Below are 24480 nucleotides of genomic sequence, written 5' to 3' on the forward strand. Positions count from 1 at the left end.
ATTTTTACAAACAAATTAATGCTGTTGTCCGATCAGGCTTCTTTCAATTAAGAACTTTGGCAGAAGTCAAGTCATTTTTTTTGTCATTTTATGATTTAGAGAGAGTGATGCATTTACATTTACATTTACATTTATTCATTTAGCTGACGCTTTTATCCAAAGCGACTTACAATTGCTATATATGTCAGAGGTCGCACGCCTCTGGAGCAACTAGGGGTTAAGTGTCTTGCTCAGGGACACATTGGTGTCTCACAGTGGATTCGAACCCGGGTCTCTCACACCAAAGGCATGTGTCTTATCCACTGCGCCACACCACCCCCATGCACGCCTTTGTGTCTTCACGTTTGGACTTCTGTTTCTCCCTGTATGTAGGGAATAGTCAGTCTCTCAGATTTGTTAGTTATACTCAACAGCAAGAGTCAAGAAGACCTCTCTGACCAGAAACTCCTGACTGTCCCAAGGTCTAGATATAAACTTTCTGGTGATGGTGCTTTTTCAGTGTTGGCTCCGAAGCTCTGGAACAGTCTGCCAGAGTATTAGATGTATAGTTAGATGTAGTATGACTGTAGTTAGTCATAGTTAGATGACTAACTATAGTTAGTTAGATGTATATGTTGCATAATAGTATTTTGTGTATTTGTTCTTTGAAGATGTTTATGAATTGTACAGCACATTGGTCAACTATGTGCTTTATAAATAAATTACCTGTGTGTTCGTGTTGGTATGTAAAACAGCAGGTGGTACAGTGTTCCTCAGATCGACCCTGCATGGCATCACCTCTGAAAAGCAGCAATCGGCCAACTCTTTGGTTTCCTCCTGATTTGTATTCTAAAGGTGCTGCCAGGATCCATAATTTCCCTGACAGTTAGAGTGGGAAGTGGGCTGCGTTCCCTCACAGCAGCTGAGAGAGAGTAGACTGGAGCGCTGCCACATGCAGGATGGGTTTCAGGACCACTAACCCGACTGGGATAGCTGGAACAGAATAAGCCCGTCCTGCCCAATTACATTACAGCCTCCCATCTCCTCTACTTCCTGTCACCTAATGTGAGCGCTGCGGTCGCCAACTCCTTGGGGTTGGCAGTCTGATCAGAAAATGTTTTAAACCTTCAATGAATAGGACCATATCTTCGTTTGTTGGCCAGAGGAGAACTGCTCTCCGACTGAGCCTGGTTTCTCTTCTCCATTCTGTCACTTGATGGAGTTTGGGTTCCTTGTCACTGTCACCTCTGGCTTGCTTAGTTGGGGACATTTAATATTCAACAATATTATTGATCTGACTTTCAAGGCTCGAAATTGTGACCATTTTGGGAGCATTTGTGCGAGTGCAAATAATGGTTGTGGTGCGACCTGTTTTCATTTCATTACAAAACGTTCGCAAATTACTGCACAGTGTGTACCATATGTGCGCTGATACGTGGTGGCCGGACCATCATTCTATCCAACGTTACAATCAAACTTCATCCTTACATTTTTAAGTTTAAAGTAGATTTTAGATTGGTTAATATTAGCTGTTAATCACTCCCACTCCCCTTCACTGCGCTCCGTTATCACGTGACAGGGAGCTGACTACCGCGCGAAATTTAAAAGGCTGATTTCACGTTTACTTGACTGACAGGACAGCTGTTTCAGTGGTTGCCTAGCAACATAAAAAAAAACAGTGCACTGCGCGTTCTGAAAAACGCATTTGGTGTCGGCTCCTAAGAGAGAAGATGAAACGAACGCTGACAGATTTTTTTTTTAAGCCGTCACCTAAAGAGGTGAAACACACCAATGCTGATGGTGAGGATGTTTTTTTTAAATATTTTTTTTATTAATATTAATACATAGCTTATTTAGTTTTATATATCAATATATGATTAATATCATAATAAATACTTTGCTTGTTTCATTAATGGATGAATAAGGCGTTTTTTGAACGAATCTCTTGAATGAATGATTCAATAACAAATACATTTAAGACAGTCACTTGTCACCACCTAGTGGTCTAACAATGTAATCGATACAATTGTTTTTTGAAGCTCCATGTTACTTTCAAAAGGTGCTTTTCTCTATTTTGATCGCTTCTGTAGATGTCAGTGTTTATATCCAAACTATAATCTTTAATCATCTTTAGTTCCAATTCAAGTTCTTCTGTGATAATAAGAATATTTGTTACACAGAAATAACAATACTGTGTAGTTGAATATACTCTCTGGGTCCTTAATTTTTGGTGGGTGCTCCTAACTTTTTGAAGTTGGGAGCACCAGTGCTACCAAGTAAAAAAGTTCATTTCGAGCCCTGGACTATACTGACACAGCTGTATGAGCTGGACAATTACCTAATTTTATGCAGAACTGCTTTATAGATTAAATGAACTAATTTAATAATTGATGATCTTTACAAGAACTGAATCAACACTGAACTGACTTCGGCTGAACAACAGCCGAGATGTATCATTTTCCTGTTATCACTATAACGCTGCTGGCTGGGTAATTGTGGCTAAGGGTTGATCCATTTCAATTATTTGTGCTATTCCCATCTGAGTGACCTTCCGCTCAACATTTTCCAAACTGAACACAGGAAGCTGTGTCACCGCAATGCCAAAAATTCCCCTTCCTTTCAGCGGCAACAGTGGCACAATAATTTATAACCACTTCCATTCTCAAGCCTAAAAACAAAGAGAAAGTTCTGTGCAACATTAAGTCATTAGCCATTTTGTAAATATAGTCTCTAGTAGTAATAAGCAGATCTGCAGAAGTGGAGGTAGTACATTCTTTGCATAATAACTAAATTAAACAGCTTTTTTCTTTTATTAATGAGTCAGATTTGCTCTCGCATACAGGATCCTAAAATAAGTTCTTGCCACACTTGGCAATAGTGGGTGAATTAAAATATATATGTAAAAATATAATGGCCATAAATATCTTTACAAGCAGTGAGACCGATATGTAGGGAGATAAATATGTTTAATATAATTTATATAATATCTATTATTTATAGCATGTCTGTATTTTGTCTTTTTCTATTTAATTATTTAAATTTTTTATTACACACACACACTACTATTAAAAAGTTTGGGGTCGGTAAGATTATTTGAAAATGTTTTTGAAAAGTTACCAAAACAATAAAACCTTTGAATGGTAATATATACGTATGAAGTCACATGGCCTCCCTTAGCTGTTTGCTTCCAGACAGACCAACAAGCCTTATAGTACTTGCTCTGAACTGTCAACTTAAAGCCCTTCACATCAACGGTGAAAGGCGAGCAGACTCTGGCCAATTATTTTGACTGTGTGAATCAAAGTAAGAAGTGAAGCAGGGAATTCTTTGAAAAGCAGCAAGAACAAACGGACAGGGCTCTTTTTGAAGATGTGTGGACTCTTTGATTTCAGGCTCTCCATTAAATCTGTTCAAGGCCTCGGCTGCGGAGACTGCAGATACAGCTGCGATGCCTGATGCCCCCCACATCACCTCGCATCACCCCTTTCCAGCACCCCTGCTGGTTCACTTTCTTTGTGGATTTCTGCTTGAGCGAAACTGGTTTGCAATTTGTTTAGATAAAGCTTCATTTTCTGGTAATTATCGCGCTACAAAGTTGCCTGTGGCAAAAAGTGGCACATTATGTAGAATTTACAGACTTTCGACAGATTCCCATGGTGGCCTTGGGTTGTTTAGTATTGGTAGGATAGCTGGTGAAACCTGGTTGACTATCATGGTATTTCACGTTGTATTTCTGTTTGTTCAGATGAGTTGTCACTGTCGGTCGCTTGATTTATTCCTGTGTTGTCTCACTCTCCATGTAAACTCTGTTCACAAGTCCATAGATGAACTGTGAATAATGCAGACCATTCTACTCTGTTTGCAACATGACACACCTGCATGACTCTCGAATGCTTGTTTACCCTGGGAGCCGTCCCATCCTCAGACAACGGTTTCATTGGCTTCTTCACAATTTCTGAGAATCAGAGAACACAGGTTTGTTTGGAAACCGAAAAGTTCTCAAGCTGCTACAATGAGCACTTCTGAGAAAGAGCTAGTTGCCAGATTTGCCAAAAGAAATGCTTCTAAAGGACTTTGTTTGCCATTTTCTTTTAAATATATTTATAAGTGTATTTATTTGTCCTTTATTTAACCAGGTGAAAACTTTCTGAGATTAAACATCTCTTTTTCAGAAGTGACCTGGCCAAGATGAGCTGAACATTTACAATTTGATTCTTCCTTTAACAGCTCACATATCAAAGATTTATAAGTGCTCATTGACACAAGTCTACATCTTCAAATCATTTTGAAAAGTGTTTCAATCACTGGGTACCGAAAAGCTTGTTTTACTAATTCAGTTCGTACAGATGGAACTGGAAGGGTCTACAAGTTCTGTGAATGCAAAGAATAAATAGAGTGGTGCAGGGATGACGTCAAAACCCAGAAGACTAATTCGCCACAGGTTCCCTCAAGATTTACTAACCTCAAGAGGGTTTATTTATGAGTAAAATAAGAGTTGTGATAAACATCACTTGAATGATACTTGAATGTTTTGCTCTACAATGTAAATTGCAAAAACGCAAAATTTAAAGCTATTTTGTTTTTAGGTAGTTTCTAATAAGTAACTAGAATAGCCTAAAAATGTTTAGGGTGTGAATTTTGCATCGTAGAACAAAATCTGTTTTCGTTATGTTTACCACAACCCTTATTTTACTCTTAAATTGAAAAAGCCCTTTATAAAACCCCTTAGGAAAATCTTGAGGGAACCAGGGGTGAATTAGTCTTTCGCGTTTTGTATGTGACAATCAAGTAACCCCTTCCTGTCTTAATAGACAGGTCTTTCTTTGAATCAGTTTTAATGTCTTTATGCTGATTTTCCAGAATCTATGTGGGTCTAATGCCCTGTAAAAGTCCCTTATGCCAGTAGATTAGGATCAGGAAGCATCAGTAGATGGAGCGTGTATGTGTTTATAAACTGCACAGAGGAGTTTGTTTGAAGGCTTTTTTCTCTTTTTGAGCCCAAGTTTCTGCAAAACACTTTAGAGCGGCTGTGTTGTATTTGGAAAGGAAGTGATACGGACAAAGGGAAGGCGCTGTGTGTTTGCATAGCTCTTTGTGTGGCCACGTGTGTGCAGGGGGTTTAACTGCATTTCCTCCCTCGCTCTGTCTGAGATTTTCTCTCAAGGAAAGAAAAATCTCAGGTCAAACTTACACGTTTGTCTCCCTCTGTAAGTCCCTCTTTAGCGGTTTTCGTTAAGGAACAGACAAATTTGTGCAAATAACACACAAATGGCACTACTGAAATGTCCTCTGACCCCAGTGTGTTTTTGTATATGCTGTCATATTCTGGGAATGTGATGTATTCATCCGTACTGTAATCTTACCTATCTTCCATTCTTTGTTCTTTTTCTGTATGTGTGAGAGAGTGTTTTGTTTCCTTGCACACGACTCAAACCTCGTAGTCACGAGACGGCACCCCTGTCACCCCCCTTCTCGGCACGCTCACTGTTCATTGGCTTTGTAGAGCAGCAGAAAACAAACAGTGTGCGATTCCTGTAACACTGCGCTGTGGGAGGCATTAGTCAAAGGGAGAGACTGTATAAAATATAAAGCTCTGCGGCTCTTGGCTCTTAGTCATTCACGCTCCTGTTGAAACTATCAACCTCAAAACAGTGGCTCAGGCCAGCGAGTTTTATATGCCTTCAGTAGCTCTCCGGTAACAGTGTGACATTTGGAAAAGTCATGTTCAGAGCTTGAGAAGAGATACTTGACTTAAACACACTGATCATTTTTCATCCATCCATCCATACATTCTGGTTTTTATTAATTGGTTGTAAATGTTTTTATTTGTTTTTAAAAAGTTTTTTATTTATATATTTATAAAAATATTGTTTTATTTATTTATAAAATATTTGTATTTATTTAAAATGTATTTGATTTGTTTTAATTTGATTTATTTTGATTATATTTGTCGTTATATTATATTATTATTATAGCGTTATATTGATTTTATTATTTTTTTATCTTGATTATTGATCTATTATATTGATTTTATATTTTTATTGATTTTATATTTTATCTTATTTAATTATTTATTTTAAATTATTTTAAATATTTTTGTAATAAAGTTATTATGGATATTTAATGTTATACTTTAAAGCCAGAATTCTTTTACATTTTAATATACAGTGAAAATTTCAATTGATCAAATTTCTGTTTTTATCATTTAATAACAACAGTTGCACATAATAATTGACTTTAATTTAAACAACAAACACAAACCCATTATTATACGGCATAGCATAAATGTGCATATTTGCATTCATTTTCATTCTAAATACAGATCAGTTTTTTCATGTGAGGGATCAATTAATCCACCATCCCTAATGGCGGTGTTTATGAAACCTATATGTAATCTATATGTAAACATTTGTTTGGTGCCACTAATGGATCAATTTCTGACCGCTACTGCTATCTGGAATATCACGAAGTTAAATTGAAAAGAGCAAGCACAGTTTCCGTGAACATTTTAGATTATTACAAATAATTTGTTGCTTGCTACTAAAAGAAGCTCAGCACACCCACCTCCCTCTCCATGAAATGTAGCAGCAGTATTTTCAACAACCTACCGAGTGCAGTAAGAAAATGGCTGTCATTTACGAGCTGCTGCTCCCAGCCAGACTTCAATGTCTGCAACTAACATGACATCCCTCCTGCTGTGGCCCATCAGTCCGGAAGATTCCATCATCGTGATGCAGGCTGATGACTTGTGGCAGGATACCTTTAGACAGTCTGTGTTTAACAGTGAATTAAGGAAGCCAGTATTCCTGCTTTGATTCTGATAACACAGGCTGTTTCTTAACTGATTGCAAAGTTAAGAAAGTCTTCAGTTTGATGAGGAAGATTTTATAGTTGATGGAGCATGTAAATCTCTCTGTTTTGATGCCATAAGCCGTTGAGATTTCAGCAGGCTATGTTCTGTAGGCTGATCTGATTTCTAATGGCTTGTTTGTTCATAATGAAACTTCAGGTGTTTCAGAAATGTGTGTTGATCTGTACTCCAGTGAGTCACTACCTGATGTTCAATGCTAGGTCAGTATCAGAATCGGAATCAGAATCAGAATGAGCTTTATTGCGAAGTAGGAGTGAGGAATTTGTCTTGGTGACAGAAAATTTTAATATAAAAATACACAATATTCAAAATAGACAATGTGTGTACAGGTAGGTTGATAGCCTATACAAATGTAAGGGAATCTATATAAGAGGTATGGTGTGCTAAATAAATATAAGTATAAATAGTGTTTTGTATTGCACATGTTTATTGCCCAGTGGGGGCATTTAACTGTTCATGAAGAAGATGGCCTGAGGAATCTACCTCATGAACAGTTAAATTATGTGTGCATATGTCGTTTACAAAACAAGCACCTGAGGCAGAACCAGTACACTGATTGATTCAAATGGTAATACTTTGGTCCTTTGGTTGACAAATAATGTATGTCTATTATTACATGTTATAGGTTACTAAATTCAGATTGTAATTTACTGTAGATGCTGTGTCCGTTTACGGTTTCTTTTTTTCACCATTTTTTTCACCAATTTTGTGCTGTTTACTTGAATGTGCTGCAGTGTGTTCACTCAATTAATATGCAGTCATGCAAACTGTATTATTATTATTGTTGTAAATCGTCATTTTTCATGAATCAATTTGTCACAAACTCTAAATGATCATTTATAATAATAATTAACAAAAATATTAGCTTTTTATAGTTTTGAATGAATTATACCACTATGTCACACTGCTGTTACTGCTTTTCATGTGCTTCCCATTTTTCATACTGAATAATTACCATATTCAAATACCATGATATTTAGATAGAAATCAGTTACCGTGAGTGATACCATGTCCAAACTAGTATGGTTGTACCATAGTGCTTTTCATTGTGTGGACGGATGAATTATTAAGAGTTAATGTGTGTGACTGTAACCCTGGTATGAACTCTTTCCCCTGAGGGGCTTTTTTCCACCAATTTTTTTTGTAATCTTTCTTAGTTCGTCTGTCCCACTCTGTGTTGTCAGCCCTCCTTGTCCTAGTAATCCAGTTGGACAATCTCACTCAGGCCCCCCTCAGCTAGGCGGGATTAACGGTGGACACACACACACACACGACAAAGCTGAACATTTGGCTTTGGCACGCCGGGACTGTCCGATTACTGGCACTCTTTTGGAGTGTGTCATTCATCTCACTGCTATTGTTTAGCTCTCAGACAAATGTCAAAGAGATAAAGCAAAGCACAGCTAAATCATATTCATCCCTTCTCTCCTACAAGCACTTATAGCCTCTGTCAACACAGACTTCAGAACCAGACACACAGCTCTCTTGATGAAAATGATGCCTTAAGGCTGTTCACACCAAAGACGATAACTATAACAATAAAGATATAGTTCTAAAAATCATTCCAAGTTTAAAAGAATAGCAGAGTTCACACCACAACTATAACGATTTTTTTGGTCAGCTGATGAATGATAAAAAACATTGACAGCCAATCAGAATCCATCTAAAGCAGAATGATACAGAATGATGTTCTGTGTGTCTGTGGACACTTATAGTAATCATTATAGTTATCGTTCTTGGTGTGAACGGGCCTTCAAGCCAATCTTAACGCCTCAAACTAGTTCCAAACAGTTTTTGATTATCAAATGCACAGTTCATTAATACTGACAATGTTTAAATTAAAGGTCCCGTATTATGCAAAATTCACTTTTGCATGCTGTTTGGACATAAATGTGTGTTGGCAGTGTGTGCACACAACCAGCCAATAGTGATAAAAATCCACTCACTCCTTTTTTTTTAATCCCCATAAATCATCAGCAGTGTCTCCGAACGACCTGTTTTCAGAATGCTGTTTTAGTGACGTCACTAAGCACAGGCCCCGCCCACGAGTGTTGACAGACACTGCCGTTCTAACATAGACCCGCCCTGATCGAGTTCACAGCTGCTGCACTGACGAGAATGTCTCCCAAGCGTTGTAGGTGTTGTGTGGCTGGATGTATTAATCCACATTGCTCTCTTTATTTACTCCCGAAATCTGAGGCAGCCACTGAAGACGAGGTGGAATTATTTTGTTTTTAAAGAAAATGCTCCCTCAACTCTACTGAAATTCGTTTATGTACTTGCACACTTCTTATAACTTACTGTGTTTACTCAGCTCTTACGGTGATTTTCTGAAGTAAAACTGACGCTTCATCTTTTGTGTGCTGTACAATAAACTTTATTAAACTCATCAGTATATGTTTGATCATCAGTCGGACCTGGTCCGAAACAGCAGACTTGTAGGCTATTAATAATGGATACATACAAGCAGATGACAAATACGTTATAACCGTAGTTAAACTACTAAACTATACCTGTTCCATCTCTATACAGTACTCTGACTCTGTAGGCATTATTGTCCGACTCGAAATGAACACCGTTACTGAGAGTTTCTGATATTATCATCATTCCGTGAGATGAAATTGTCCTGAGAGACTGAGCGCGAGCTCATGAAGCTCCGCCCCCTGTGTCGTCCAGCAGCAGCTCATTTGCATTTAAAGAGCACACACTAAAACGGCGCGTTTTTCTGAGCCCCAAAAAATGACAATTTAAACATGCTGTAAAAAATGATCTGTTGGGTATTTTGAGCTAAAACTTCACATACACACTCTGGGGACATCAGAGACTTATTTTACATCTTGTGAAAAGGGGCATAATACGGGACCTTTAATGTAGTATGAAACCCTAGAAGATTTGCCATTGTGTTCCCAAGATTTTTCCTATTTTGGCAACACAATGTCAAACGATGTTTGTTTGTTTGTTTGTTTGTGTTTCAAAAACATGATGTTTATTTGTTTTAGGGATGCACGATATATCGGCCACCATATCGGTATCGGCTATATACAGTATGTTCATTTTTAATGTTATTGTTATCGGCAATAAAATTTGGATTTAGATTTATTGGCCAATATATTGGTTTTCGACTTTCAAATATAAAGAGTTATCGGTATTGGCCTATGTTTTCATATATCGATGCAACCCTAATTTGTTTGTTTATTTGTTTTGTTAAATGTTTCCACAATGTCAAACAATGTTATTTTTGTTTTTTGTTTATTTTATTGCTTGTTTGATTTTAATGCTGTGTTTTAGTTAGTTTAACTCTCCTTTGTATTCATCCATATTCAGTTATCGCGCTTGAAGAGAATCCCAAAAGTTCGAATTTAATGGTAACTTGAAACGCTATCGGTTCTTGCATGTTTCGTAACTGATCGAGGTTTGAGAGCTGTTGCAGAAGGGAAGATTTCCAGCATTGGTAGCTGTCCTCAGACTTCAGCGTTATTAAAAAAAGATTGATAAATCCTTCCACTGCTCCATTGCAGATGCCATTTGTCACTTTCCCGACTTTCAATCAAAGTCTCTCATTAGATTGCGTGTCAGCTTTTCTACAGACATCAGGACCTCATTAAAGCGCATGTCCAAGTATGAGAGACTGCTTTGGGGAAAAAGCGTTAGTCTCGTCACTCATGCTTCGGCACGGTTCAGTCGGCAAACAGCAGCAGACCTCGCTACGCTGAGTTACGTCGTCTCTGTTCTTCATCAGCTGACAGAAGCACAGCCTCAGGATAAGGTCATCCTGTTCTTCCTCTCGCATCTTTACTCAGAAACTGTTGCACTCCCCTTTTCGCTCTCTATCCATCTTCTCTTGACTTTTTTTCTACCTTGTATGTCTCCTGCACCATTGGTAACAAGTTTAACGTTTGTGTTAAATTAAATGAAAAAAATTACTGGAATGGGAAAAACTGAAACTCAGCTCCAATTGGAATGGTCTACCATGTTATAGAATTGTATCATAATAGCACATTCTTATTTTTAGTGTACTATGGTTTGGGAATATTAATTCAGATCTTGTGTGAATAGCAGTGCTCAAACTGCTCATTTGGTCTCCAAACTTGAAGGGTTCTCATCTGGTGCTCTTTGTACACCAATCAAGCACATTATGTAATAAATAAATCTACATTTAACTGTGAGCTCACTCATTTGAGAGTGCTTAGTTGTTCTAGAGCTAGTACTGTTGCATAAAGTGTAAGAGGTCCTATATTTGAATCTCAGATTATCTGTTTGTTTGTTTTTTTGTGAAAAAAGGAAAAGGTTTTGTGGGGGGTGCATTTGGTTGGATTTTATTTTGCATTTTCTCTGACTTGAATAGCTTGACCTCAGTTGTACGGCAGTGTTAACGTTTTAACATTTCGTTCCTCCTTCACATTTTGTTTCTAGTAGGTGAAGAGACTTTTTTTTTCATGACCAGACAGATGCAGCAGAAGTGAGAGGGGCCGGCAGAACGTTAAGCATGCAGAAGTTCAGACAAAGTTACAAAAATGGTCCCCCATCCAAACTGAGTCACTCTCACATACTTTTTGCTTTCTGCCAAAAGTGGCTCCAGCATATTAGTAGTAAACATGTACCAGTGCTGGCTCAGCAAATGGGTGCATCGAGTGCTAGAAAAGAAGGATATCTGTCTGTCGATGCTGATTTGAAATGCATGTGTGCACATACACACAATCCCCCACTAGGACATGTGTTTCTCATTTGTGTGTGACCTCAGCCAAGATCACTTCTGAAGGTGTGGAGGCCCAGATTAATACTGTAAAACAAAGAAGAAACCGAGTACATGGTATACTTGAGTGCAGGGGATTCAAAGTTCATGCGCCTCTCATTTTCTCTCTCTCTCTCTCTCTCTCTCTCTCTCTCTCTCTCTCGCTCTCTCGCTCTCTCTCTCTCTCTCTCTCTCTCTCTCTCTCTCTCTCGCTCTCTCGCTCTCTCGCTCTCTCGCTCTCTCGCTCTCTCGCTCTCTCGCTCTCTCTCTCTCTCTCTCTCTCTCTCTCTCTCTCTCGCTATCTATCTGTATTCTGTCTATTTTCTATCTACCTCTGTTCTGTCATTCTATTTGTCGTTGTCTGTTGTTCTATCTATCGTTCTGTCTATCTCTCTTTCGTTCTGTCTATTTCTCTATGTATCATTCTATCTATCTCTCTATGTTTGTATGTACATATGTCTGTCGTTCTGTCTATCTCTGTATTTATAGTTCTACCTGTCTCTCTATGTATCATTCTGTCTTTCTGTCTATCTAGCTAATAAACCATGTGGCATCTGTCAACAAATGACACAGAAAAGTTAGAGAAATGCTTCAGAGCCATTTTGTGCAATTATTTTACCAATTAACCAGCTAGTCTTAAGGTGATTTTGTTCTTTTTTTTTTTTTTTTCTTCTACATCTACCAATGTTTGACAACCTTTTTTTTTTAGTACCGGTAGTATATGTATTGTTTTAGAAAATCAAACAAACTTATTTTTGTGAAACGTGACCATTAAACATTCATACGTGAAGTGTTCCATAAGTCCTTGTTTTGTGGACTACTGCTTTGCTAGACTACCTTGCAAAATCTGTTGTGTTCTTTATTATGAGTTTGGCCTTTTTGCCAAAAATATATTCAAACTTATGTCACTTGCATGGGTGCCATAGCTCATTTTGAGAGGTTGAACTAACCCCTAGATGTCAATTCCCAACATTCTATTCTATTCTCAAACACATACGTGCTCTCTTTATATATGTGAATTCAAATGCAGAAAGAAGTAATTTAATTGAAATCCACTTCCAACGTCACCTTCAGCAGCAGAACAAAGTGTGTCTCTATCTTGTGCTCTTTCACACATATAAACACACACACTTAGCTCATACATGAAGTGGTAATTAGCAGCATCAGGGTGTGATCCATCCATAATGTGGGTGTTGAGTGAGACCTAAAATAATCCAGTGAAGAATGACGAATCCCACGAATGAAACTCATTATCAGCTGTAGTGTTCCAGCAGGCTGAAGGCTCTGTGTACCTGAAACATATAATCACAGGCTTCCAAAAATCCCCTCAATAACTCTTTGTCTAGACTTCAGAGCCAATGTGCGGCGAACATCATCAGTCGAGCTGCGTTTTTAAAGAGATCACACGTTGTGGGAATCAGTGTTGATAAGCAGAAAGTGATTTGTGGGTGTTGTTACAGATGTTGTTTTTATAGGTTAAAACATAGTGGCAACTGTTTTGTTGTTCAATGTTTGTGCAGCATATTTTTGTTTTTATTAGTAGTAGAAATGGTCTACTAAAAAGGCATATTTCATTTTTTCTTTTTTTTTTTTTCGTTCTATTTATACAGGACAGGTACATGGTGTTTTCATTTGTTTATTCAGGTTTTTTTGCTTGTGTTTCTCAAAGTGCTGTATTTTTCCCCTCTCTCTGCAGATTTCTCTATAGCCTGGTCCAGAGCTGTGCAGTCATGTTCAGGAACAGTCTGAAGATGCTGCTTGGCGGCAAATCCAACCGCAAGAATCGAAACAGTGGTAGGTTGAGTTAGTCGTCTTTTTAATATCGAAAGCTTCCCAAGTACAACCAGACCGGATGTGCCTTTAGTGTCATGTGAAGCAGGAGTGTAACCATGTAAGAGTTTGTTCTTTGGATGTGTTTTTGTGTTACAGCTGTGCTCTTCTTTAATTGTCTGTCCATCATATCTGTCAGATGGCTACCATATTTTACAGAAAATAAGTTGCACGTGACTATAAGTCACACTTGGTCAAAATTGCATTGTTGAATGAAAAAAAAAGTCAAGTCACAGTTTTTTTATTACATCCAGAAATAAAAAGAAAGCAGTTTTTCTATCTTATATCAGTTAAATCTTATAAAAAAGCAAATTTATGCCTTTTTTAAGTGTAGACATAAATAATACCCATTAGACAGTCGCTAATTTATAAAGTCATGCAAATGATTTAGCTAAAGATAAATTATTAAATAAACCATTTTTGCCAAAATGGTAGCTTGGGGGTAAAGTATGTTCAAATATTCAGTATGAAACAAACCCTTTTGGCTGATATATGAAAATGTGAATAGTGTGCAGCATAATAAAATCTAAACATAAATGTTTCATTTGTTTATATTCATAGTATATTTTTATTTGAAACCTATTTCCCAATTATTCACATATTCGCCGATTAATTCTCCTCAGCATGACCAAGTTAACCAATAACATTGATCAAAATGTGTCAATGCACCACTTTTTTCCCTGTAAAGTTTTAGTTTTACAATGTAGACAACCCTAGAAAAAGTGGCACAGCTTACCCCACTCTCATCTACACTGTCTGGTTCTCACGAATTGTAAACATATAATTTAGAATCTACTGCAAACAAAACATTTTTTTTTATAGAATAGCTTGGGGAGAATCTAGCAAGCTACAGGCTAACTAACAATGTCAAGGCTGTGCACTAACAACACGCCTCAAGATCCCATTCTGTTCACGCTCTGTCTAGCATTTTTGAGTTTGGGAATATGTGTGTGTTTAGCTCTCAGAGAGATTTCAGCCTTGTGTTGAGGAGATTACAATAGTCAGAAGCTACTGTTGGAGTGAAATGAGGTTTCCGCAATTGAACCGAGCCAGATGAAATTGAAATGGTGAATGGTTTAGCAGAGTTTGAAAAGAATGTGTGTATCATACAACCCCCCTTTTGCTGTCTGTTTACTATCTACATCTTTTTCTCCTCCGTTTAAGGCATGTTTCGCACCTGAGAACGCTCATATTAACAGGTTACAGCATTCACACTGTGCTGCATTTTGAATATAACTATTTTGTCGTTTTTTAAAATATATATATTTAAAACAAAAAAATCTGCTAATGTAGCAAGACAATATACAGTTTGTATATTCATGATACACTTACAGTTTAAAAGTTATGGGTCTGTAAGATTTTTAAATATATATTATTATTTTTTCAGAAAGGATGCATTCAATTGATTTGAAAATGACAGTAAAGACTGAGTAGAAAATATCAAATAAATGCTATTCTTTTGAACTTTCGATTCCTCAAATAATCCTGAATCATCCTGGTTGCCACAAATATATTAAGCAGAACAACAGTTTTCATCTGTGATAATGACAACAAATGTTTCTTGTGCAGCAAATCATCATATTAAAATAATTTCTGAAGGATCTTGTGACACTGAAGACTGGAGTAATGATGCTGAATAAATTGCATTAAACAATATTACAATAGTTATTACAATAGTAATTCAAAATGACTGTTTTTGCTTTATTTTTTATTAAATAAATGCAGCCTTGCTGAGCACAAGCAACTTTTTTTGAACAGTAGTGTACATTCTCTTTAAACAGGTCTTAATATCTTATGCAGTGTTGCTGCTCAGCCATATATATCTTGTTTGAAAGATATTTTAACTGGGAAATAAAACTTAAAATACTTTTTTCAGCCGTTTATCTTTACTCTGGGTTTGGGAATCATTCTATGTAGATTTATTACCATGTGGATATAAATGTGATTCTTACTCCTTATGTAAATTCGATTTCACAACGATCAAGTTCTTAATAGTTGTCAATGGCCAGCCCCTTATAAACATGTTATAATGTAAGGACAAAATCCACACTCAATGTAGTAACCCAGAAATCACGTGTGTTACACAGAAGAAACCCTGTCAGTGTGAAATCATGAGAACCTGCTGTTGCAGTCACACTGCCGCTTCACTTGCTTGCTACTTGTGCGTGTTGTGTGAAACGGGCCTAAGAGCTCAGATATGCCAGAGGGAGACTGCAGTTGTAGAGAAGTTTCAGGGTTGTGGTAGAGGTGAGCAAAACAGTTGTGCTGTGTGTGATGGATGAGAAGGGTGTATGCTTTCCTGTGTGCTGTGTTTGCCATTCGGTTTTCACTGAAGTGTGGCTCTGCGACTGCAAGGATATCCACAGCTGCAAACTTTTGTTTACCACACACACACAACATGTACATCCACTCAAACATACACATACTTGACTTCCCCTCATACCCCAGGTCTGTCTGAATCTCCCATAAAGGTTTAGTCAAACAAGTGGCAAGTCTGACTCACCCAACAGATCCGCCATTCATCTCAGTGAGATGTGTATCAAAGGGACCTCACACTTCCCAGAAAGACCTCCTGTCTTTAGTCCGTGTCCTCAGACTGTGGTTGAAATTCATGCTACTTTGCTGACGTCTTGAGTCATTTTCTCTTCAGGGACTCCAGCTCTTGAAGGGGCCTATTTAGTTTTACTCCAGTGTAGTTTAGGGTGTCATTACTGTCACAGGTTTAGATAAATGTAAAGTCATTTGAATGGCCCCATTGAGAAAAAAAAAAAAAAAACTGACAGTAATATGTAGAATTAGAAACTATATAGAAGCTGCATTGACGGCCTCATTAAGCAAATTATATTTAAGTTAAAATATTTAATGTTAAATGAGAGTAAGCAGCATTATGGAAGATATAGAATCAAGTTGATGGTTCTAAGACATTCTGACAAAAAAAAAAAACTCACTTTGTTGTAAATATTATTGATCACTACACTGAACTTTGTGTTTGAATACAATTACTGCGATTCATTTTGGTTGAACTGTTCATTCAAATGGTTTTCAGTGAACTGATGCACTAAAACAATTCATAGAACCATTTGAACCAGGACCCAAGTATCCTTTACTACTTTGTTGTAGTCAAAGGAGTTATTCACTTATTTTATACATTATATTTGCATATATTATATACATTATAGTGTGTATGTATGTATATACATTATATAATTTTTTTTTTTTTTTTTTTTTTTTTTGCTGTTAGGGGTGCAAGTGGATCAGTTGGTTTTTTTTTTGCTCAGTTGAAACTGAGCTGGATCTCCATGCATTTTTGTTGTACAGAAAAGAGCCATTGTGTTCCACAGGAAAAAAAAGTTATTCAAGTTTTGAGGAACATATGAGAAGTTAAATTAATTTTTAATTTTAAGCAAGTGGTTTGAGTTGATGGATTTACTGTGCGTACAATAAGCATGCAATATAATTATCTTTTTTGGGGAATTTGCCTTTGCATTTTGAAAATAAGCTTTTGGTTGTTGGATTTTTTTCTTCTTTTTTTTTTCTTGAAGTTATTATATTATTTTCCCTTTATTTTAAATCCTCAAATTTCTTACAGTTTAGTCGAAGCAATAAAATCAGTTGTTGAGGCTCTTGTGCTATCAAAGTAATAATACGTACAGTACCTCACACCTGAGTGGCAGCTGAAAAGTGCAATTCTCGTATGCAAATACTGGGTGCCGTAGACTTGGGATTTGGATCCAAGCCCAGTTGTTCCCTTTAAATTCATTACGTGCCTAGACACCAATTCTCAATCAATGCAGAAGATGTGTCCTGTTGTTGAGGCCTGTGGGTTTGTCTGTTTTGTATGACAACTGTATTTTTGTATTCGTCTTTGATCTCGTCTTTAGACTGGAGGATTTCCACAAGGTTTTGTCATACAGTAATAACTCTCTTCACTCGGCATGTCTCTTCGTATCCTGCAGTGCTACATATGTGGAGTGCCTATGAAGTCACTGGTGTCATTTTTTTCATTCCTTTCTGCCTTCTTTTTTTCTGTTAGTATTCAGCTAGATGCAAATGCAGCTCTCTCGGCTGAATATATTTGCCATAAATTAGATCTGCACAGCCAGCAACTTACAGAGCACAGCAGAGGAACTGAGCTCCACATTGGAGAAAAAACACATGTCGCAGGGCGATTGATGGTTAGCCTCTAGACCCCTCAAACATCGTGAGCAGAATCCTAACAGTCTCAAACAGCTCTGACCCATGAGCCCTGTGTGGTTTGAAAATGATGCAATCCTGTAAAAGAACCGCAGGCGATATTTTGCCTCTAGCATGTCATTGTGCTGGCAGATTTTGCCAGACATGGTTGTGGTTGATTTGATTAGTGTAATTATTTATATAGAGAGAACTTTATACATGCTTGATGAATGCTGATATTGGAATATTTGGATGATGTATGGTGAAAGTGATATCTGTTCATTTTAATTGGACAAATTTGGTTCAGGATTGATGCCAAAAACCAATGTAAGCTATGGAAGACATTATTGAGGCTAACGCAGCAAATTGTTTCCTTAGCCTGCCTGCTATTTAAAATATTATATAATATATAATATATTCTTTTACCTTTGTTGGTTTGAGCCAACTTTAGACTAGGATTGTGTGGAGTTCAAAACTGAATTGAGAATGCATACAGAATGTAGACAGAATGTAGAAATTGAATTTAAGGTAATATAGTTGGAATATAAATTCATTGAAATGTAAAGAAATTTACATAAATTTTTTTTTTTTTTTTTTTTTTTTTTACTAGAACAGCAATGTTTGGCGAGACAAACATTAATTGTTGGTTTGAAAAAGTCTTGTTTGAAATTTTTTAAATGATGGATGGACGTTTGGATGGATATAGATAGATTGGATTGCAATTCATTAAATTCCTCTACACCAATGTCACTGTCCTTTCTTGCTGACAGAAACTGGTCTTCTGCCCAACCCACGGTGAATTGCGTGCCAGATGGGGTCTATAGGCCTTTGTCACACTTCCTGCTTCCGGAACGCGGAGTAGGGATTCAGAACTTCCGGTCAACAGTATTTCTCGATAAGGATTTAGATTATCAGCCATAATGTCTAAACCATCCGAGGTAGACTGACCACGAGCTATGAGGTTGTGAAACAAAGGTTTTTGCTCCTGTAGAAGCTATAAGTTCGTATGAAATCAACCTTGTTTTAAGAAAAACATGTTTTATCCACGATCTTATGAAAAAAAAAAACTACACTACCCACAATCCTAAGCGTAGCAGCAACGTCTGCTGATTGGGCCAACTCGCTGTTACCATAGAAACGTTTACCTTACTGGCGAACGGCTAGAGCTATAACAACAATGGCAGGCTACACCTGCAGCTGTTGTTGTAGTGTACCGGGTTGCTCTGCATCAGGACGTAGACAGCCATACCTCAGCTTTCACGCTTGAGAGTTTTCATTTACCATCCGAACCACATCGTCATATGTGACTTCAGGCAGGTTGCGGAGAGATTGGGTCCAGCGGTATCTATCGGACTCCGCCATTGTAAAAAGCTAACCGGAAGAGCCGTATCCCTACTAAAAGACGTACTTCCGGTCTTCAATTTTTTCGTGACATAGGCCCATTAATGTGGAGAACTTGTAGGACCAGTCATCTTCCCGAAAGAACAGTATTGAATCAAGCAGTTTGATTGAAATTAGAACATTGCAATTTGTGGTTCTCAAGTGTTAAGCCCCATTCATACCAAGAACGATAACTATATTAGCGCCTACATCAACGTATGTTTCATTTTTTTATAAGCACACGCTGCAGTTATGTCTCCTCTCGCTTTACATGCTTCTAATTGGTCAATGTTTTTATTGTCCATCAGCTTGAAAAAAATTATTCTGAAAGAAATACCAACGTGTTTCTTCTGTGTCGATATTGTTATGTGGACCATGTTGGTGTGGACTTTCTCTTTTCTCATATTCAACTTTATAGTTATAGTTCTGGATATTGTTATTGTCTTCATTGTGAACAACCCTTTAAACTTTATTACCCTCAAGACCAGTGAACCCTTCATATCCCTGGACTCGTGCTTCAAAGAGGATTTTAGAGAAAATCCCACATTATGAATCTGGCATGTCATCATGTATTGTGTTTTGGATTGTTGGGATTTGAAAGGAACAAAGCGGTTCATGGGTAGATGTGCTGGTGATCTCTTCAGCATACTTCCAGTTCGGTAGGCAACAGACTAACAGCTCTTAATTAACTTTTAATGGTCTCCTAATGATCCCATTTCATTGTTATATTCTGGCAGATACATGAAGCACATGGCCCTACTGGAATAGTCCAGAATGGACCTTCAGGAATGTCCCTGCACTGCCAGATTTGGCTATACTTTGGCTACCCGTTTGCTGGTCCTCTCATAAAGAGGTCCATCAATATCATCTGGACTTTGCTGGAGGGTCATGCAGGAGGGCTCCTCATCCTTCAATGACTCCAGTCCTTCCAGAAGAACCTGTTCTCATGGTAGTGTACATCCTTATTTTAGGGAATAATGGGCCTCTTTGACATTCTTATCTCATGCTCTATTTTACATATTCTTGAATTAGTCGCACGTTTGGGTGGGAGATTGCTACATAGAGCCAGAGATCAGAGAGCCACAAATCAAGCTAAATAAGCAATGGTGGCATTTGTTTCAGTTGCATCAACTTTAATTATAAAATCATTTCAGTATGTATTTTCAAGTCCATTGACTCTTTGTTGGATCTATATATACTTAAATCTTTAAATTACAGGACAGACAGCTTTCACAGTAAAACCATTGTGCATATTTGAATGATTGTAGTGTCTTGTCAATGCACGTGTATGTACTTGTTTGCTTGCTATACATTGATGTGTGCATGTATGTCTGTTACCTATGTGTGTGTGTGTGTGTAGGTAGGTATGAATGTTTTACTAAAATTACTATACTATACCATAGCTAAACCTGCTAATTAGAAGGGGTGTGTATACTCTTGGTCATGTAGTTTGTTGACAGTCTGATTAGAAGGTATAATGTTTTCCCACCCACTCACTCACTCACTCTCTCTCTCTCACACACGCACACGCACACACACACACACATACACGCATGCATTAACTTATGTAGATATCCGAATGGGACAATACCATTAACTTGTATTGTTTTTATGCAGCTAATTATGAATACCATAGACTCAGTGCTTCCAAATCTTGTTCCTGAAGGCACACCAACAATTGACCGTTTGGATGTCTCGCTAATCTTGACCCATCCATTTCAGGTCTTGAGCTGTGTCTGAAAAAATACCATTAAATTGGGCACTTTTTGAGTGGACAGCCATTTGTTGTGGACGTTATCGAGCGCTATCGAGTGCACTCATCCAATCCCACAATGCACCGCAGTAACAAGTGTACAACGATGTATGCTCAACGGCTATAAAATTCCCATAATCCACTGTGAAAGTCACGTGTCGAATGAATTCCCGCGTCTGACCAGATGGCGGCGCCCGCACCTGAATCATCCATCAATCCATTATCTTAACCACTGGCTACAATCACTCAACGTGGCTACATTCGCTCCCTCAAGTGAACTATATTTGTGGACTAATGTATGGAATCCGCACTGGTGTCTTTACCAGCTTATAAATTGAATCAGGTGTGTTGGATTAGGAAGTGTTTATGGTTTTGTCAGATTCAGCTCACTTCTGCGGACAAATGTATAAGCTCCAGCTCAAAGTATAGCTAAGTATGCACTCATACACAGACATGCTGTACACACACTGTAGTTAAACACTTTGTCCTTATCAGTGGTGCAGTGACTGCAACACTTCTGTCCACTCAGAGGAACTTGAACGTTAGAAGGAATAAATACCTCAGCAGTTTCAGCTGAATCTATTCTCTGGCCTTTTGAATTCTGGTAAAGATGTTTTATAATCCACCTCAAGTTTAAACATACAATGGACTTTTCACAGCTGTTAGAATGTAATAACAATCATATTATATTATATTATATTTATATACTGTATGTATATAACTCTGAACAAGACCAATTAACAGATTTGATTCAGATGTTCCAAAAAATCAGAATTTTGCTGTCTGTATAAACAAAGCCATTGTGTTCTGTACAAGAATGTGTAAAAAAAAGTGTAGATACTCTTTTCAACACAACAGGCAGAACACACAAGAGAGAGGTTAAGAGAATCTGAACAGAGAAAAAAAGTTTGAGAGATACAGCTGAATAGCTGCTATCGAGTGGGAGAAAAAGAGAGAAGAGGAGGAGGAGGGTGCGTCTGTCCGCCTCGCTGATGAGTGAACATTTGTGTGTGTGTGTGTGTGTCGGGGGGGATGTATGATCTTGGCGCATGCGCCGGTACCTGGCAGTCGCCCTCAAGACTGCAGATAACTCTCTCTCTTCTCAGCATCACTCGTCTAAGCATTTTTCTCATTTTTCTCATTTTCTTTTTTCTTTTTCATTAACCTGGACTCCAATTTCTTCAGTTATTTACCATGCATCTTGATTTGACTGTGTTGGGATGTGGATTCTTTAAACCCACAGAGGTGAGCTACAAGGTCCTGAGGTTTTTGGGTCGTGCTGACAGATTTTGGGGTCTCGTCCGGGATAGATCTTTAGCAACAGACCTCTGATAAACTCAAAGGAAATACCTCAACGGATTCAAATTCAAGACAAGATTTTGACAACTTTGAGAAGCCTGTAGGACTTGACTTCATTCCGTCTTGAGTCCTTCATTAAAGCGAAGGGTAGCAGAAACGCTGGTGACAACGTGCCCCATCTGTCATGTCACGAGAGTGATGATTCGGGTCTCACTGATGTATTTGACTTTTTCACCTTTGTGGCTTCCTTGACGTGTGAGTATGATTTCTGTGGCAATCTTTGTTAATTGATCACCGGATGAGCTTAGTGAATTTTATAACTGTAGAAATGAGAATACTGCTGGGAAATCAAAGCCAAATCTGACACGCATACACTCACACATTTAGTCACTTGATCACTGAAATTTTAACACCTACACTACTGTGGGCAAACAGACACACACACAATCACATAGTCACCTACATGATCCCTCCCTATCAGTATTCCTCGCCCACTCAGCGGTGTCAGCAGAGCGAGAGGAACTCTGTGTGTGTGCGTGCGTGCGTGTATGTGCCTGGATCAGTAATCTGCATTTCTCTATGCGTTTGAAAGACGTCTCTAGTGCCTCGTCTGTTCCTTTGTGGGTGAGGGATGTGCAAATCCATTCTGTACTGGGTTGAAGCACTCTTCTGTGTCCTCCAGGGCATTTTGGGAAGTACAGTTTGGTGGTGTGGTGGATGTTTCAAAGCGTGGGACGTAAGCTAGGACTTTGTGATTGGGATAGCACAGAACACTTTGGGCCAGATGTACTAACGCTTTTGCGCCCACTTCAGGTGTATTTGTTTCGCAAAGTGCGCATAAAACCATGGCGAGGTATGTACGAACGGGACGCACCGAGATGAAAGCGCAGACTGCCTGTCGCGGGAACTGAAAATGGCAAAATGTGCTTTTCGTGTCATGCATATGCATTCATGGGATGGTCAAGGGTAAAGTGGGAGTGTCACATAAAGAGATGGGAGGGGAAGCGTAAACTGCACCTAATTATGTATACCGCGTTATGTACAGAAAAAGCCGGTGAAAGCGCGCCTCTATTTTGTGTTGAAAATTCTCCGCCTCTTAAAAGCAGGTGTAACTTAGGAAGCGGGTTTCCTGGCCTGTGCCCTGTTAAATGCAACTTTTTCTTTGCTACGGCGTTTGAGATCCTGCCACCTCTTTTTTACCTCTTCCACCTGTCTGCGGGTCGAGGATATTGCATTGATTTATTTTTTTTTGTTGCATGTGATTTCGGTCCAGATGGCATTCTTTTGCGTTGGTGTGAAATTCCGGCCTTGTATGATGTTTAAATTTGCTGTTACCTCGTGAACAAGCAGATCAACCTAGTTATCGCTAAATTTGTTTACGCTGTTTTGCCTGACTTGGTGGCTGATCCATGATGGAAAGAGAGGAGGAGGCCCATTCAATTGCGTGTTTAAATACGCACAATTTACAGTATAGTGGGTGGGGACAGGTGCTTATTACCTGATGAACTGCAGGTTTGGTACATAACACGCACACTGCGGTTTCACATCAAGCGCTTTCTGCATCTTGGCCATGGTGCTGCGTTCGCAAATGTACGTACATCTGGCCCTTTGAATCTGTATTAAACGTAATTTCACAGCACAATTCCCAATCTTTCCTAGTCTTTTCTGAGTGCTGTGGAGGATACAGAAGACCACATTGATCCAGAATACTTTGGAGACTGTTCTGCATTGCTGCAGGTAACAGCGCATACATGATCTGATGGTCACACTTTAGATTAGGGTTCAATTTTCACTATTAACTATGATTTTTGCTTATAAATAGTTTGTAAGGTAGCCAAGTTTAGGTATTGGTATAGGAATTGGGTAGGATTAAGGGATGTAGAATATGGTCATACAGAATAAGGCATTAATATTTGCTTTATAAGTACTAATATATAGCCAATATCCTAGTAATATGCATGCTAATAAGCAACTAGTTAATAGTGAGAATTGGACCCTAAACTAAATTGTTACCCACTTTTCAGTAGCAAGATGTTAAGGTCCGATATACTTCAAGCAAAATCGAAGAACGAACTCATGTGATGTAATTTCAAACAAAATCACCTTTGTACTACCATTGGTCTGTGGCAATTACATAATAGGCAGGTGTGCGCGGAGGCTCCACCTTCTTTCGCGTGGAAATCTTTTCCGGCTCATTTCTCCTGTTCAGTTCATCGAGGTCAGACGTCTGCGAGTGAAAACGTGGTAAAGATTTAATAGGGTAAAGATTCTTGATTTTAAGCAATCTATTGTTTAAAGTGCTATATCCACGTTGCTATGAGCAGATGCATTTCTTATGCTTTATTAAGAAGCTGCTTGCTGTTTTCTCAATTTTGTTATTGAGAGGAAAGCGTGCAGCACATATTTACATTTTCATCTACACGTCACTCTCAGCAGTGTTGGAGGCGTCGGATGTTCACTAAC

General features: G+C 38.2%; 1 protein-coding gene across 2 annotated transcripts in view; it reads left to right on the forward strand.

The window, feature by feature from the left end:
* The window catches only part of tanc2a (tetratricopeptide repeat, ankyrin repeat and coiled-coil containing 2a), a 153477-nt gene that overhangs the window by 54964 nt on the left and 74033 nt on the right, over positions 1-24480 (forward strand). The window contains exon 3 of one of the 2 annotated variants that reach the window (XM_079868302.1): positions 13279-13376. In XM_079868302.1, coding sequence (XP_079724428.1) covers positions 13313-13376 — 64 coding nt within the window. In that variant the 5' untranslated portion in view covers positions 13279-13312. Of the gene's footprint in view, positions 1-13278; positions 13386-24480 lie in introns of both variants that reach the window. The other variant, XM_079868301.1, reaches the window with a different exon arrangement.

This window comes from Squalius cephalus (assembly GCF_949319135.1).
Source record: "Squalius cephalus genome assembly, chromosome: 1".
Classification (NCBI taxonomy): Eukaryota; Metazoa; Chordata; class Actinopteri; order Cypriniformes; family Leuciscidae; genus Squalius; species Squalius cephalus.